This window comes from Heptranchias perlo, chromosome 2 (assembly GCF_035084215.1).
Source record: "Heptranchias perlo isolate sHepPer1 chromosome 2, sHepPer1.hap1, whole genome shotgun sequence".
In the NCBI taxonomy this organism is placed as follows: domain Eukaryota; kingdom Metazoa; phylum Chordata; class Chondrichthyes; order Hexanchiformes; family Hexanchidae; genus Heptranchias; species Heptranchias perlo.
In genome coordinates this window covers 116650543-116666316 of record NC_090326.1, presented here as the reverse complement: position 1 = coordinate 116666316, position 15774 = coordinate 116650543, and the positions used below count along the sequence as shown (strand labels likewise).

The window sequence follows — 15774 nt, the reverse complement described above, 5'->3', positions numbered from 1 at the left end:
AGGAAGAATATTGAGTTTCCAGAGAAGCTACAATGCAGATTCACTATGATGCTGCCTGACATTAGGAAATACAAAGAGAAGAAAGACTTGAAAAGTTGGATTTTTTTTGTTGGACAACAGATTACAGGGTGATATGAGAGGTATTTAAAATTAAGAAAGGGTGGGACCGGGTAGATAGAAGTAGACCGTTTCCAGTAGTTGAGGAGTCAAGAACAAGGGGCCTTAGATACAACATGAAATGTAAGAGATTTAGAAGAGGGTCAGAGAAACTTCTTTACATGGATAGTTGTGAGACTGTGGACTTTACTTCCAGGGTTAATTGTCGAGACAGAAACTGTCAACATTCAAGATTAGTTTGGATAAGCGGATGAACGAAAAGGGGTTGAAAAGATATGGGAATAGGGTAGGTAAATTTTTTTTTATTCGTTCATGGGATGTGGGCATCGCTGGCGAGGCCGGCATTTATTGCCCAACCTTATTGCCCTTGAGAAGGTGGTGGTGAGCCGCCTTCTTGAACCGCTGCAGTCCGTGTGGTGAAGGTTCTCCCACAGTGCTGTTAGGAAGGGAGTTCCAGGATTTTGACCCAGCAACGATGAAGGAACGGCGATATATTTCCAAGTCGGGATGGTGTGTGACTTGGAGGGGAAAATGCAGGTGGTGTTGTTCCCATGTGCCTGCTGCTCTTGTCCTTCTAGGTGGTAGAGGTCGTGGGTTTGGGAGGTGCTGTCGAAGAAGCCTTGGCGAATTGCTGCAGTGCATCCTGTGGATGGTACACACTGCAGCCACAGTGCGCCGGTGGTGAAGGGAGTGAATGTATAGGGTGGTGGAAGGGGTGCCAATCAAGCCGGCTGCTTTGTCCTGGATGGTGTCGAGCTTCTTGAGTGTTGTTGGAGCTGCACTCATCCAGGCAAGTGGAGAGTATTCCATCACACTCCTGACTTGTGCCTTGCAGATGGTGGAAAGGCTTTGGGGAGTCAGGAGGTGAGTCAATCGGCGCAGAATACCCAGCCTCTGATCTGCTCTTGTCGTCACAGTATTTATGTGGCTGGTCCAGTTAAGTTTCTGGTCAATGGTGACCCCCAGGATGTTGATAGTGGGGGATTCGGCGATGGTAATGCCGTTGAATGTCAAGGGGAGGTGGTTAGACTCTCTCTTGTTGGAGATGGTCATTGCCTGGCAATTGTCTGGCGCGAATGTTACTTGCCACTTATGAGCCCAAGCCTGGATGTTGTCCAGGTCATACTGCATGCGGGCTCGGACTGCTTGATTAGCTGAAGGGTTGCGAATGGAACTGAACACTGTGCAATCATCAGCGAACATCCCCATTTCTGACCTTATGATGGAGGGAAGGTCATTGATGAAGCAGCTGAAGATGGTTGGGCCTGGGACACTGCCCTGAGGAACTCCTGCAGCAATGCCCTGGGGCTGAGATGATTGGCCTCCAACAACCACTCCCATCTTCCTTTGTGCTAGGTATGACTCCAGCCACTGGAGAGTTTTCTCCCCGATTCCCATTGACTTCAATTTTACTAGGGCTCCTTGGTGCCACACTCGGTCAAATGCTGCCTTGATGTCAAGGGCAGTCTCTCTCACCTCACCTCTGGAATTCAGCTCTTTTGTCCATGTTTGGACCAAGGCTCTAATGAGGTCTGGAGCCGAGTGGTCCTGGCGGAACCCAAACTAAGCATCGGTGAGCAGGTTATTGGTGAGTAAGTGCCGCTTGATAGCACTGTCGACGACACCTTCCATCACTTTGCTGATGATTGAGAGTAGACTGATGTGGTGGTAATTGGCCGGATTGGATTTGTCCTGCTTTTTGTGGACAGGACATACCTGGGCAATTTTCCACATTGTCGGGTAGATGCCAGTGTTGTAGCTGTACTGGAACAGCTTGGCTAGAGGCGCAGCTAGTTCTGGAGCACAAGTCTTCAGCACTACAGCTGGGATGTTGTCGGGGCCCATAGCCTTTGCTGTATCCAGTGCACTCAGCCGTTTTTTGATATCACGTGGAGTGAATCGAATTGGCTTAAGACTGGCTTCTGTGATGGTGGGGATATCGGGAGGAGGCCGAGATGGATCATCCACTCGGCACTTCTGGCTGAAGATGGTTGCAAACGCTTCAGCCTTGTCTTTTGCACTCACGTGCTGGACTCCGCCATCATTGAGGATGGGGATGTTTGCAGAGCCTCCTCCTCCCATTAGTTGTTTAATTGCCCACCACCATTCACGACTGGATGTGGCAGGACTGCAGAGCTTTGATCTGATCCGTTGGTTGTGGAATCGCTTAGCTCTGTCTATGGCATGTTGCTTCCGCTGTTTAGCATGCATGTAGTCCTGAGTTGTAACTTCACCAGGTTGGCACCTGATTTTTAGGTACACCTGGTGCTGCTCCTGGCATGTTCTTCTACACTCCTCATTGAACCAGGGTTGATCCCTGGCTTGTTGGTAATGGTAGAGTGAGGAATATGCCGGGCTATGAGGTTACAGATTGTGCATTTAGCACGGTGGTAGTGCCACACAACACGTTGGATGGTGTCCTCTGTGCGAAGACGGGACTTCGTCTCCACGAGGACTGTGCGGTGGTCACTCCTACCAATACTGTCATGGACAGATGCATTTGCGACAGGTAGATTGGTGAGGACGAGGTCAAGTAAGTTTTTCCCTCGTGTTGGTTCGCTCACCACCTGCCGCAGGCCCAGTCTGGCAGCTATGTCCTTCAGGACTCGGCCAGCTCGGTCAGTAGTGGTGCTTCCGAGCCACTCTTGGTGATGAACATTGAAGTCCCCCACCTAGAGTACATTCTGTGCCCTTGCTACCCTCAGTGCTTCCTCCAAGTGGTGTTCAACATGGAGGAGGACTGATTCATCAGCTGAGGGAGGGCGGTAGGTGGTAATCAGCAGGAGGTTTCCTTGCCCATGTTTGACCTGATGCCATGAGATTTCATGGGGTCCAGAGTCAATGTTGAGGACCCCCAGGGCCACTCCCTCCTGACTGTATACCACTATACCGCCACCTCTGGTGGGTATGTCCTGTCCCACCGGCAGGACAGACGCAGGGATGGTGATGGAAGAGTCTGGGATGTTGGCTGAAAGGTATGATTCTGAGTATGGCTATGTCAGGCTGTTGCTTGACTAATCTGTGGGACAGCTCTCCCAATTTTGGCACAAGTCCCCAGATGTTAGTGAGGAGAACTTTGCAGGGTCGACTGGGCTTGGTGGTTTGCCTTTGTCGTGTCCGGTGCCTAGTGGTCCATCCGGTTTTATTCTTATTGTGACTTTTTTTAGTGAGATTTTACAACTGAGTGGCTTGCTAGGCCATTTCAGAGGGCAATTAAGAGTCAACCACATTGCTGTGGATCTGGAGTCACATCTCGGCCAGACCGGGTAAGGACGGCAGGTTTCTTCCCCTGAAGTACATTAGTGAACCAAATGGGTTTTTACGACAATCCAGTAGTTTCATGGCCACCATTACTGATACTAGTATTTTAATTCCAGATTTTTATTTAATTAATTGAATTTAATTAATTAATTGAATTTAAATTCCCCAGCTGCCGTGGCGGGATTTGAACTCATGACTCCGGATTATTCGTCCAGGCCTCCGGATTACTAGTCCAGTAACATAACCACTATGCTACCGTATTGTAAATGTGATTAAAACTATTTGTTTGTACAGAGGTTAAACACCAACACAAACTGGTTGGGCCAAATGGCCTGTTTCTATTATGTATTCCTATGTAAATGATATGAGGAGCAATTTTAGCTCCCCGACCGACAGTAGGGATGGGGACAGTTAAACTAGAGTGGCTTAATTTCCCGCTGATCTGCGATTTTAACGCTACTGTCTGTGGCAGCGCCGAGGTTCCTGCCGGACCCCTGAGCTGGGTATCCATCATGGGCACACCACCAGGTGAACCTGTCGGGAAGCCAGCGAGGCCTGCTGAAGTAAGTTTAATAAAACCTTCCTTTGTGGGGCCCGGAGCAGCAAAAGTGCTCCCCCGGGCTCCACAAGGAATTTCTGGACCTCTCCTGCCCGGGGATGTGCCCCGACCCCAGCCGCAAGATCGTCGAACTAAACCCTCCTCTCCTGGACTTACCTTGCTTCCGGGAGCCTTCTTCCAAATTTCGTTAGCATAAGAAATAGGAGCAGCAGTAGGCTACACAGTCCCTCAAGCCCATTCCACCATTCAATAAGATCATGGCTGATCTGCGACCTCAACTCCACTTTCCCGCCCAATCCCCATATCCCTTGATTCCTTTAGAGTCCAAAAATCTATCGATCTCAGCCTTGACTATACTATATGACTGAACATCCACAGCCCTCTGGGGTAGAGAATTCCAAAGATTCACAACCCTCTCCCTGAGTGAAGAAATTTCTCCTCATCTCAGTCCTAAATGGCTGACACCTTATCTTGAGACTATGCGCCCTAGTTCTAGACTCTCCATAGAATCATAGAAAGGTTACAGCACGGAAGGCGGCCATTCGGCGCATTGAGTCCATGCCGGCTCTCTGCAAGAGCAATCTAGCTAGTCCCACTCCCCCGCAGCCCTGCAATTTTTACCATTCAAGTACTTATCCAGTTCCTTTTTGAAGGCCATGATTGAATCTGCCTCCACCACCACCTCAGGTAGTGCATTCCAGATCATAGCCACTGGCTGTGTAAAAAAGTTTTTCCCTCATGTCACCTTTGGTTCTTTTGCCAATCAACTTAAATCCTCTTTTGCCAATCAATTTAAATCCTCTACCAATAGGAACAGTTTCTCTCTATCTACTCTGTCTGGAACCTTCAACATTTTGAATATCTCTATCAAATCTTCTCTCAACCTTCTCTGCTCCGAGGAAAACAACACCTGCTTCTCCAGTCTACCTACGTTACTGAAGTCCCTCATCCCTGGAACCATTCTCGTAAACCTCTTCTGGCCTTCGCATCCTTCCTAAAGTGCCATGCCCAGAACTGGACACAATACTCCAGTTGTGGCCAAACCAGTGTTTTATAAAGGTTCATCATAACTTCCTTGCTTTTGTACTCTATGCCTCTATTTATAAAGCCCAGGATCCCTTATGCTTTTTTAACCGCTTTCTCAACCTGCCCTGCCACCTTCAACGATTTGTGCACATATACCCCCAGATCTCTCTGTTCCTGAGCCCCTTTTAGAATTGTACCCTTAGTTTATATTGCCTCTCTTTGTACTTTCTACCAAAATGTATCACTTCGCACTTTTCTGCGTTAAATTTCACCTGCCACGTCTGCCCATTCCACCAGCCTGTCTGTGTCCTCTTGAAGTCTATCACTATCCTCCTCACTGTTCACTACCCTTCCAAGTTTTGTGTCATCTCCAAATTTTGAAATTGTGCTCTGTACACCCAACTCCAAGTCATTAATATAGATTAAAAAAAGCAGTACCAACCCCTGGCAAACAGCACTGTATACCTCCCTCCAGTCTAAAAAACAACCGTTCACCACTACTCTATGTTTCCTGCCACTTAGCCAATTTCATATCCATGCTGCCACTGCCCCTTTTATTCCATGGCCTTGAACTTTGATGACAAGCCTATTATGTGGCACTTTATCAAATGCCTTTTCAAAGTCCATATACACCACATCAACTGCATTGCCCTCATCGACCTTCTGTTACCTCATCAAAAAACTCAATCAAGTTAGTTAAACACGATTTGCCTTTAACAAATCTGTGCTGGCTTTCCTTTATTAATCCCCACTTGTCCAAGTGACTGTTACTTTTGTCCCAGATTATCGTTTCTAAAAGTTTCCCCACCACTGAGGTTAAACTGACTGGCCTGTAGTTGTTGGGTTTATCTTTACACCCTTTTTTGAACATCGGTGTAACACTTGCAATTCTCCAGTGCTCTGGCACCACCCCCGTATCCAAGGATGATTGGAAGATTATGGCCAGTACCTCAGCAATTTCCATCCTTACTTCCCTCAGCAACCTAGGATGCATCTCATCTGGACCGGGTGATTTATCTACTTTAAGTACAGCTAGCCTTTCTAGTACATCTTCTTTTTCAATTTTTAGTCCATCCAGTATCTCAACTACCTCTTCTGTTACTGTGACTTTGGCAGCATCTTCTTCCTTGGTAAAGACAGATGCAGATTACTCATTTAGTACCTCAGCCATGCCCTCTGCCTCCATGCGTAGCTCTCCTTTATGGTCCCACCCCTCCTCTTACTACCCATTTACTATTTATATGCCTATAGAAGACTTTTGGATTGCCTTTTATGTTGACCACCAGTCTATTTTCATACTCTCTCTTTGCCCCTCTTATTTCCTTTTTCACTGCTCCTCTGAACTTTCTATATTCAGCCTAGTTCTCACTTATAGTAACAACCTGACATCTGTCATACACCCCTTTTTTTCTTACTCTCTATCTCCTTCATCATCCAGCTCTGGCTTTAGTTGCCCTACCTTTCCCCCTCGTGGGAATGTACCTGGACTGTACCCAAACCATCTCCTCTTTAAAGGCTGCCCATTGTTCCATTACAGTTTTGCCTGCCAATCTTTGATTCCAATTTTGACTCCAATGAAATTGGCCCTGCTCCAATTGAGAATTTTTACTTTAGAGTGCTCCTTGTCCTTTTCCATAACTAATCTAAACCTTATGATACTATGATCGCTGTTCCCTGAATGTTCCCCCACTGACACTTGCTACACTTGACCCACCTCATTCCCCAGAATCAGTTCCAGCAATGCCTCCCTCCTCGTTGAACTGGAAACGTACCGGTCAAGAAAGTTCTCCTGAACACACTTTAAAAATTCCTCCCCCTCTGCCCACCAGCCAGGGGAAACAGTCTCTCAGCATCTACCCTGTGAAGCCCTCACAGTATCCTACATATTTCAATGAGATCACCTCTCATTCTTCTGAACTTGAGAGTATAGGCCCATTCTACTCAATCTGTCCTCATAGCACAACCTTCTCATCCCAGGAATCAATCTAATGAACCTTCATTGCACTGCCTCTAAGACAAGTACATCCTTCCTTAGGTAAGAAGACCAAAACTGTACACAGTACTCCAGGTATGGTCTCACCAAAGCCCTGTACAATTGCAGCAAGATATCCTTACTCTTGTACTCCAATCCCCTTGCAATCAAGGCCAATGTACCATTTGCCTTCCTAATTGCTTGCTGTACCTGCATGTTAACTTTCCTTGTTTCGCAGACAACCAGCTGCTGCTTTCTGCTGGAAACAGCCAAGCAGCTGACCGACAACATTTAAGTGCTGCCCGGCAGTTAGAATCTGCTGGGCCTCCGACTCACTTTGGCTTCCTGCCAGGAGTTAAAATCAGCCCAATGTAGTTTCAGGAAGTGTCAACCGTGAAACACATTTAAGTAGGCGACAGTTTGTGAAGAAAACAGTATGCAAAATCTGCACATAATTTAGACTTATAAAACCAGCCAATTTAAACTGTTTTTATCTTAATTAGGTCTTAGCATTAATTGTAGTGGTTAGTGCTTTTATTTCATTAGATTTTTAGATCAGAACAAATCTGTGCTCAAATGAACACACTGTTCATTAGTGCTTTACACCCACATTTACAGTACTACAATTAGCACCAAAATCAAATCTTTACCACTGGCATGGAAAATTCGAATTTGGATTGCCTCATAGCTGAACATTTCATACTTGATTATTAATGAATGGCACAGATGACTGCAGCGAGTGGCTTTTACAGAATCTATGAGGGTCAATATCATTTTTGGTTATTAAATGCCAATGCTGATTTGATGACTTGAAAATTCAGCACTGTTCAGAGCAGCAGAATGGCACTGTGCGTGGGAGGGCGATTTCAGTGCGCTTCCCTCTAGCCCGTTGAGTTTCTGATCTCAGCTGTATTACTGCGCGAGGCGCTGAGTGGTGGATGTGAAAGTGAGGGGGAACTAATCTCCCTCTCAGGTCACACAAGGACAACAGGCGCATGGGAACACCTGCATGGTCCCCTCTAAGTCACACACTATCCCGACTTGGAAATATATTGCTGTTCCTTCATCGTCGCTGGGTCATAATCCTGGAACTCCCTACCTAACAGCACTGTGGGAGAACCTTCGTCACAGCGGTTCAAGAAGGCAGCTCACCACCACCTTCTCAAGGGCAATTAGGGATAGGCAATAAATGCTGGCCTTTCATGGGACGCCCACATCCCATGAATGAATAAAAAAAAACACACACCTCTCCCCAACAAAATCGTATGGGTAACTGTCATGGTACTTCTTAGCAGCTGGCCAAGGCTCACGTTAGCATGCGAACAAAAGGCATTTTCAACATGTAGTGTATGATCTCAAGCGTAGCAGTGTGGAGAGAAAAATGGAAGATGATGTTCTCAGAGGTGGTTACACACTCTCAAAAATTAGCAAAATTAGCAAAAAAAAGTACTAATTATACTTTTTTGTGTATTATATTTGCCTACAGAACAACAGTGACTACACTTCAAAAGTCATTCATTGGCCATGAAGTGTTTTTGGCCTTCTTGAGGTTGTGAAGTGCACTATATAAATGCAAGTCCATTCTTTCATTCTTAATAATTTTTTTGCAGTGATTATGAAAAAAAAACATGAAAAATAATCATGAACATTGTATAGATTTGCTTCAGTAAGGGAAATAATTTACAGGGCTATAGGGAAAGAGTAGGGCAATGGGACTAATTGGAAAGCTCTTTCAAAGAGCTAACACAGGCATGATGGGCTGAATGGCCTCCTTCTCTGCTGTACCTACTATGATAACGGCAACATTGCCAAAATAGTTGCAAATTTAAATAAATCAATTTTCTGTCCTATTACAAATAATTATATGGATACATTAGTTTCCACTGGTAACTTCTATCAATTGAACATTTATATGTTCCTCCTGGAGTTCTGGAAACAAAGGCCGAGAAATTGGGCTCGAATGCAAATGAGACCAGATTGTAATTTGGCCACAGGCCTGATTTGCATTCAACAGGAGAGCTGCGGAGGGCCAATCAGGTGTCCTGATGCAGCTCACCTGTCGGGACAGACCAATTCTGGCCGGCTCCAAATTCGAGCCAGCCTGCAGTTAGGTCCTGAAAGTGGGGGGGAGGTGGGGTCAAAGCGGAGAGGGGCGAACCCTGGCCAACAATGGCCTGAAGTATTTTTGTGCAGCCAAGAGGAGTACACCTGCTCCTCTTGGTTTCACAGAAATGGAACTTGTAAAAAGGTTTCTGGCCGTCTTTTGAGCAGCCTTTGGCGGTCCCTTTAAGGACCGCTCAAGACTTGGAACAACTAAGCGGAGCATACATGGTGCAAGCTCCACCCATTTGTACATGAACTATAACCAGCATTAGGACCCCGATATGCATATGCAAACTGACTAACACCTGTTTCTGGCAGACAGCCTGCACACCTAAAAGTAGCCAGTATCCAATTTGGCAGCCAGCACACTTCAGACGTAAATTCGCTCCCTATCCTTCATTTTACACACAAAAACCAGGTGAAACAATATTGAATTTATCCCCCACAGTTTGTTGAGTTTTAAGTCTTCAGTATTTAGAAGGGAATGTTTCAGTGTGGGAGTTTAGCCCTAACATAACCATATCTTTTCATGTCATTGCACGGAGGGAAAGATTAAGTACTGAAAATACAACTTGTCTTTTTATTTCGTTGCGGACTGTAAAATATTGGAAGGCAGCTGCCCACGGGTTTTTCAGCTCTCATTATCAGCAGTCCCATGCATCTACAAGGGTTTGTTAGTATATTCTGTAAGCCAAGTAAGCTTAATGTTAAAATATATCCAGAAAAATTTAACAAATGCTCAAACTCACAAACAAAAGTTACCAACCTGGTGTAAATCAAAAATGTTTTCATATCCTATTCACTTGAAACAGCTACAACAACTCACTGCAGTGACATTCTTTCCCAGCACAGACCTGTCCTACAATTAATGGTTATAATTGGAGATTTTTATTTTCACATAGACTGGGAGATGTAGAACAGCTCAAGTTGTAAAGGCAATGCATTTCTAGAATGTATTCAGGACAGTTTTCTGGAACAATATGTTTTAGAACCGACAAGGGAACCGACCATACTAGATTTAGTGACGAGTAATGCACCAGAATTAGTTTTGAATCTGACAATAAGGGAATGTTTTGCAAATCATTAGGTTTGAGACAAAGAAGGAAGAGTCCCAAATCAAGGTTTTAAATTTAATAAAGACAAACTGTAAAGGGATGAGAAATTAATTGACCGAAGTAAACTGGGGGTGGGGGGTGGAGGGGAATGTGTTAATGAGTAAAACTACAAACAGTAGTAATGATACAATACAAAACTAGTACATACCCCTAAAAGGCAATGGCTCATCTTGTGTAGTTAAGCAACCATGGTCAACAAAATAGGTAAGAGACAGTATAAAGCTAAAAGAAAAGGCTTACACAGATGCAAGGCAAAGTGAAAATCCAGCGGACTGGGAAAGCTATAAAAAGCAACATAAGGATACAAAGAAAATAAGAGGTGTAAAAAGGAATATGAAAAAAACCTGGAAAGGTTATTAAAGCTAACAGCAAATTTTTTATAAATATAAGAGAAAAAGGGAGTGCCTCAGGGGCATGTGGGCCCATTAAAGACAAATGCAAGTGCATCTATAATGGAAAATAAGGAAATGGCAGACTTGTTAAATGAGTACTTTGCATCCGTTTTCACAGTAGAGGAAGAGGACAATACATCAGTGATGCACGGAAACCTAAAAATAAGTCAAGGGGAGGACCTTAATGGATTTAATATGTAAAAAAATTGGTAATGGAGAATATAATGGGACTTAAGAGAGACAAATCTCCAGGACCTGACAGTCTCCACCCCGGGTATTAAAAGAAATAACTGAGGAAACTGCAGATGCATTAATCATAATTTTCCATAACTCTCTAGATTCAGAAATTGTGCCTTTGGATTGGAAAATTGCAAATGTCACTCCATTATTTAACAAGGGAAGGAGGGAGAAACCAGTTAACTACAGACCTGTCAGTTTATCAATTGTGGGGAAGTTACTGGAATCTATCATCAGAGACTGACTGACTGAGCACTTGGACAAGTATCAATTGATCAAAGAGAGTCAGCATAGATGTGTGAAGGGTAGGTAATGTCTGACTAATATAGTTGAATTTTTTGAGGAGGTCACCAACATGCTGGATAGGGAAGTACCTTTCAATGTTGTTTCTATGGACTTCCAGAAAGCATTTGATAAAGTTTTGCACAAGAGATTATTAGCAAAAATGAAAGCACACAGAATTGAAGGTAATGTGACAAGTGGTGTGTCCCATGGATCTTTATGACAGCAGGCTGCATAAACTTGGTTTATATTCCCTTGTGTTGATGGGTAATCTAATTGAGGTGTTTCAAATGATAAAAGGATATGATAGAGTATACACAGAGAAACTATTTCCTCTGATGGGAGAGTCCGGAACAAGGGGGCACAATATTAAAATTAGAGCTAGGCTATTTAGGAGCGAAATCACAAAGGACTTTTTCCACACTAAGAGTAGTGGAAATGTAGAATTCTCCCCTGCCCCACCTCCCTTCCCTCCCCCAAAAAGGCAATGAATGCTGAGTCAATTAAAATGTTCAAGATTGAGATTGATAGATTTTTGTTACTTAACGATTATCAAGGGACATGGAGTAAAGGCTGGTAAACAGAGTTGTGGTACAGATCTGCCTTGATATAACTGTGATGTGGAGATGCCGGTGATGGACTGGGGTTGGCAAATGTAAGGAGTCATACAACACCAGGTTATAGTCCAACAGCTTTATTTGAAATCACAAGCTTTCGAGCTTTCCTCCTGACGAAGGAGGAAAGCTCCGAAAGCTTGTGATTTCAAATAAAGCTGTTGGACTATAACCTGGTGTTGTACGACTCCTTACATTTGATATAACTGACTGGTGGAATGGGGTCGAGATGATGAATGGCCTACTCTTGTTACTACTCTTCCTATATTCCAATGTATATTTTCTTTGGCTTGCTTACTTTTTCAGTGTTTTGTGAAAAGGTACAAGTAGCTGACCTCTGTGGTAACGTGCTATCATTTAAGAACTTATCAATTTCCCCATCCTAAAATTTCCACTGAAGACACAAACTGACTACGGTAATTATCACAATGTTTTCTTTTGTACATTTGTAGCCACATTTTTTGAGCTAGAGAAATATATGAGAAAAATAACTGAGGGTTACTTCCCCAGATTCTTTACAGACATTGAAGTTTGCAAGTTCATAGTTCCGAAAGTAATTTGGTTAAATGTCAAATTTCATGCTCCCTGATTTCTATGTTTCCAGACTATCAGCAATCGAAGTAGCCACTTTTGTGTTATGTTGCTCTCCATTCTAACTATAGAAAAAGCAACTGCTTCCCTACATTCAACAAGAAAATGCATTATATGAGGCTAGAACTGTAACAGCCCATTTATCTTCATTAATACCAGATAGATTATTCTGCACAAGGGACAATCAGTGTGGGTGGAAAGCATATTTAGTTACTTATTTCTTCTCATGTTATTACAGGTTCAAAGCAATTATTAGTCATTGCACTAGTTTTCCTTTATAAAATTTGCTAAATTAGGTTGTGTAGGTTGCATACATTACAATGTTCTTTTTTTGGTGTAAATTTCTTGATCGTGTAAAACAGTTACGTACCTTGCTTCTGGAGTTGATGATTTGCTTTATGACTACCCTGTCTGCCAACACCAGTACTTTTGTAACAGAAGACAGTAGTAGTCGTGCAGCTTTTATCATTCCAGTTTTATCTGTGTAAACTGTTGCCCTTGCATCTGATTCTGGCTGATCAAAGGAGCCCACATCCGTCAACTGTGCAATGCTCTCTCCTAGATAGCAACACAGATCAATAAAACAAAACATACTTTAAACATACTCAAATACACTGAAAATGAATACAATGAGAGTTAAAGCATCAAATTCTGAAAACCATGAACATGGAAACCATGGAAATGTTCATTATTCAAGAGAAACACACATTTGTTTAAAACAAAAGGCTCTTGTAAATCGAAATGCAGTATCATTTACAAATTAAAGCTAAATACAAATAAAAAAGATAATTTGAAAGATGAATTGATATGTTTATGACTACTGGTGTGTAGAAAAAACAAGATCTAAAATCCAAACTTACTGTTACAATAAAAGGAATGTTAATCATAACTTTAAGTAAGTTTCATATTTACTTGTCATTAATAGTTACTTTTCTTTTTGCACTGAACACAGCTACTTCTATCAGCAAATTTCTACAGCTTAGGATGATAGCATTTCTTCCTAACAATAGATGACGCAACAAATGATAACTGGAAAAAGGGAGGCAAAAAGTAGCCATTTTATGATATGGAAACATCAGGGCTGGGTGGGGGGTGGGGGGGGAGGAGAGGAAATTCAGGCTACAACTCATGACATTTGCAACTTTCATTAAGGACAAAACTATATCAGAATTTTGGTAAAATTGTTAATAAAAAAACAGCATTTAAAGTCAAGTATTCAGATACTGAATAAACACCACCCCAATTTCTCACGTCTTTCTTTATATTTGTACTTCCTCATTCCAGGCAGCATCCTAGTGAATCTGCACTATACCCTCTCTATTGCCTCAATATTCTACCTATAGTGTGGAGTCCAAAACTGCACAGAGTACTATACTGTGGTCTTACACAGATTTTATACAGATTCACTATTACATCTCAGCATGTATATTTTATACCTATTGGGTCATAAAACCCAATATTCCATTAGCTTTTTATGGTCTTATCCACTCGAGATGTTGGGTTCGATATTAGCAGGGCGGCGGGTTCTCAGTGGGGGGTCGATAGGGCGTGTGGGTAACGCACATGGCGAAATCAGTGTGCTTCGCACGGAATCGCAGGCTAATTGGAGCCACTTACCTGTGCTTCTGGGTTTCCCGCTGGTAAGCTGCGCGGTGGGCAGACTGCGCATGCGCAGTAAGATCTGTCAGTTGGAGGAGCCCGATTTAAAGGGGCAGTTCACCAATGTTCCTCCTGCAGCAAACGACCAATGCTGAACCATGGAGCAGGCCAGAGGGAAGGCTGCCCCAAGATTTTCGGACTCCTCGCTCCAGCTGCTGCTGGATGGGGTGAGGAGGAGGAGGGAAATCCTTTTCCTGACTGATGGGAGGAAGTGCCCTCCCTCCACCACGAAGAAGGCCTGGCTGGAGGTGGCCGAGGAGGTCACCAGCTGCGGCAATGTGCCACGAATCTGGGTTCAGTGCAGGAAGAGATTTAATGACCTAATCAGGTCAGTCAAAGTGAGTATACTTCCGCATTCTCCCACACTCCGTCTTCCACATCACCTCCACCACCACACAACTCCTTCTGCACTGCCACCACATCGCTCTCGCATCACTCCTCACATCCACTCAACTATCATCCCCACCTTGCCTGCATGTACTCACCGCCCCTGTCCCCATTCGAATGCTACCACGCAACCCAATCCTCATACAATATCATGGCTATGTTGCACACGCACTCTCCCATGCATTTCCCTCACGCTCAACCCCACCCACACCAATGCATGCAGCAGCTCACCATGCAACCATCACTCAATCACGCCTCTGTGTTTTGCCTTGTTGGAGAAGAGATGCCAGGACACCCGGGAGAGGGCACGGACCGGAGGGGACCCGCCACACCAGGTGGCACTAACAGACGCAGAGCAGCAGGCATTGGAGATCAGCCACACGCTGGAGTGCCTGTCCGTGGCGGATGCCGAGGCTGGGATTACACAAGCGGCCGATGACAGAAAGCTAACACTCAGCACTCACGATAGCGAATGATCTTAGCATCACTTGGCATCTGCAGCACCTCAACATCTGTCCACATGCCTAATATTGCTTTCTGTTCTCTTGCAGGGCCATCTGGGAGCGCTGTGACCGTGGAGGGCGATTCCTCAGAGGACCTGCCGGCCTCTGAGGATCCATCGTCACATCTGAGCCATGCATCCACCAGCGCAGGTACATACACCTCGGTGGGTCCCTGTCCTCACCTAGTTGGGCTTGCACATGGTGAGTCACCATGCACATGAGCACGAGCAGACCCCGGTGGCAGGGGCAGCCGTGGAGAGTCCGCGTCGGTGGGAGCACTCTTCTCCAGGCTCTGCTCAGCTGGACCCAGATGCTGAACCCTGGGGGCCAGCCGTGAAAAGAAGAGTCATCGAGGGGCAGCAGCACATTGCCGAAGCACTGGAACAGGTGCCACGCGCACTCTCCACAATCGTGCAGAGGATGGAGGAGTCCAACTCCTGCATGAGGAGAATGGTGGCACAGGTACAGGAGGATATCTCCGAGATAGTGTCGCAGGGACGTGAAGGTATCTCTGAGATAGTGTCGCAGGTAGGTGCGGGAATGTCTGCGATGGAGGAAAGGCTAGCCTCCCTCGAGCATCAAGCACGGCTCAACAATGAGTCCATTCAGGCCCTGACAACGGCTGTTCGGATTCAGGGTGAGCAACATTCTGCCGCCTTGAACAGGCTGACAGATACTTTACAAGTGGCCTTCCAAGGCCTCACACAAGTCCTCCAAACTGCCGTCCAGCAGGGTGGAAGGAGTGATGTGGGCCTGGGCCACGAGAGGGATGATGGTGAAAGGGGACATGGAAGTGGGGATGCCACTCAAAGCGCTCCCACATCTCACCTGTTGCCCTCCTCTCAACCAGTACCCTCAATGCTGCCCCCTCTCTAGGTGGCCGAGTCTGCCCCTGCACAGGTGCAGGTGGAGCAGTCTTTGGAGGGGCCCTCACGGGCACCCAAACCCAGAGGGCG

The 15774-nt window shown here is 45.0% G+C and overlaps 1 protein-coding gene across 1 annotated transcript in view; it reads right to left on the bottom strand.

Annotated features, from left to right (window-relative positions):
• Nucleotides 1-15774, bottom strand: part of ctnnal1 (catenin (cadherin-associated protein), alpha-like 1) — a 306680-nt gene that overhangs the window by 104023 nt on the left and 186883 nt on the right. The window contains exon 3 of the mRNA XM_068006252.1: nucleotides 12640-12827. Coding sequence (XP_067862353.1) covers nucleotides 12640-12827 — 188 coding nt within the window. The remainder of the gene's footprint in view (nucleotides 1-12639; nucleotides 12828-15774) is intronic.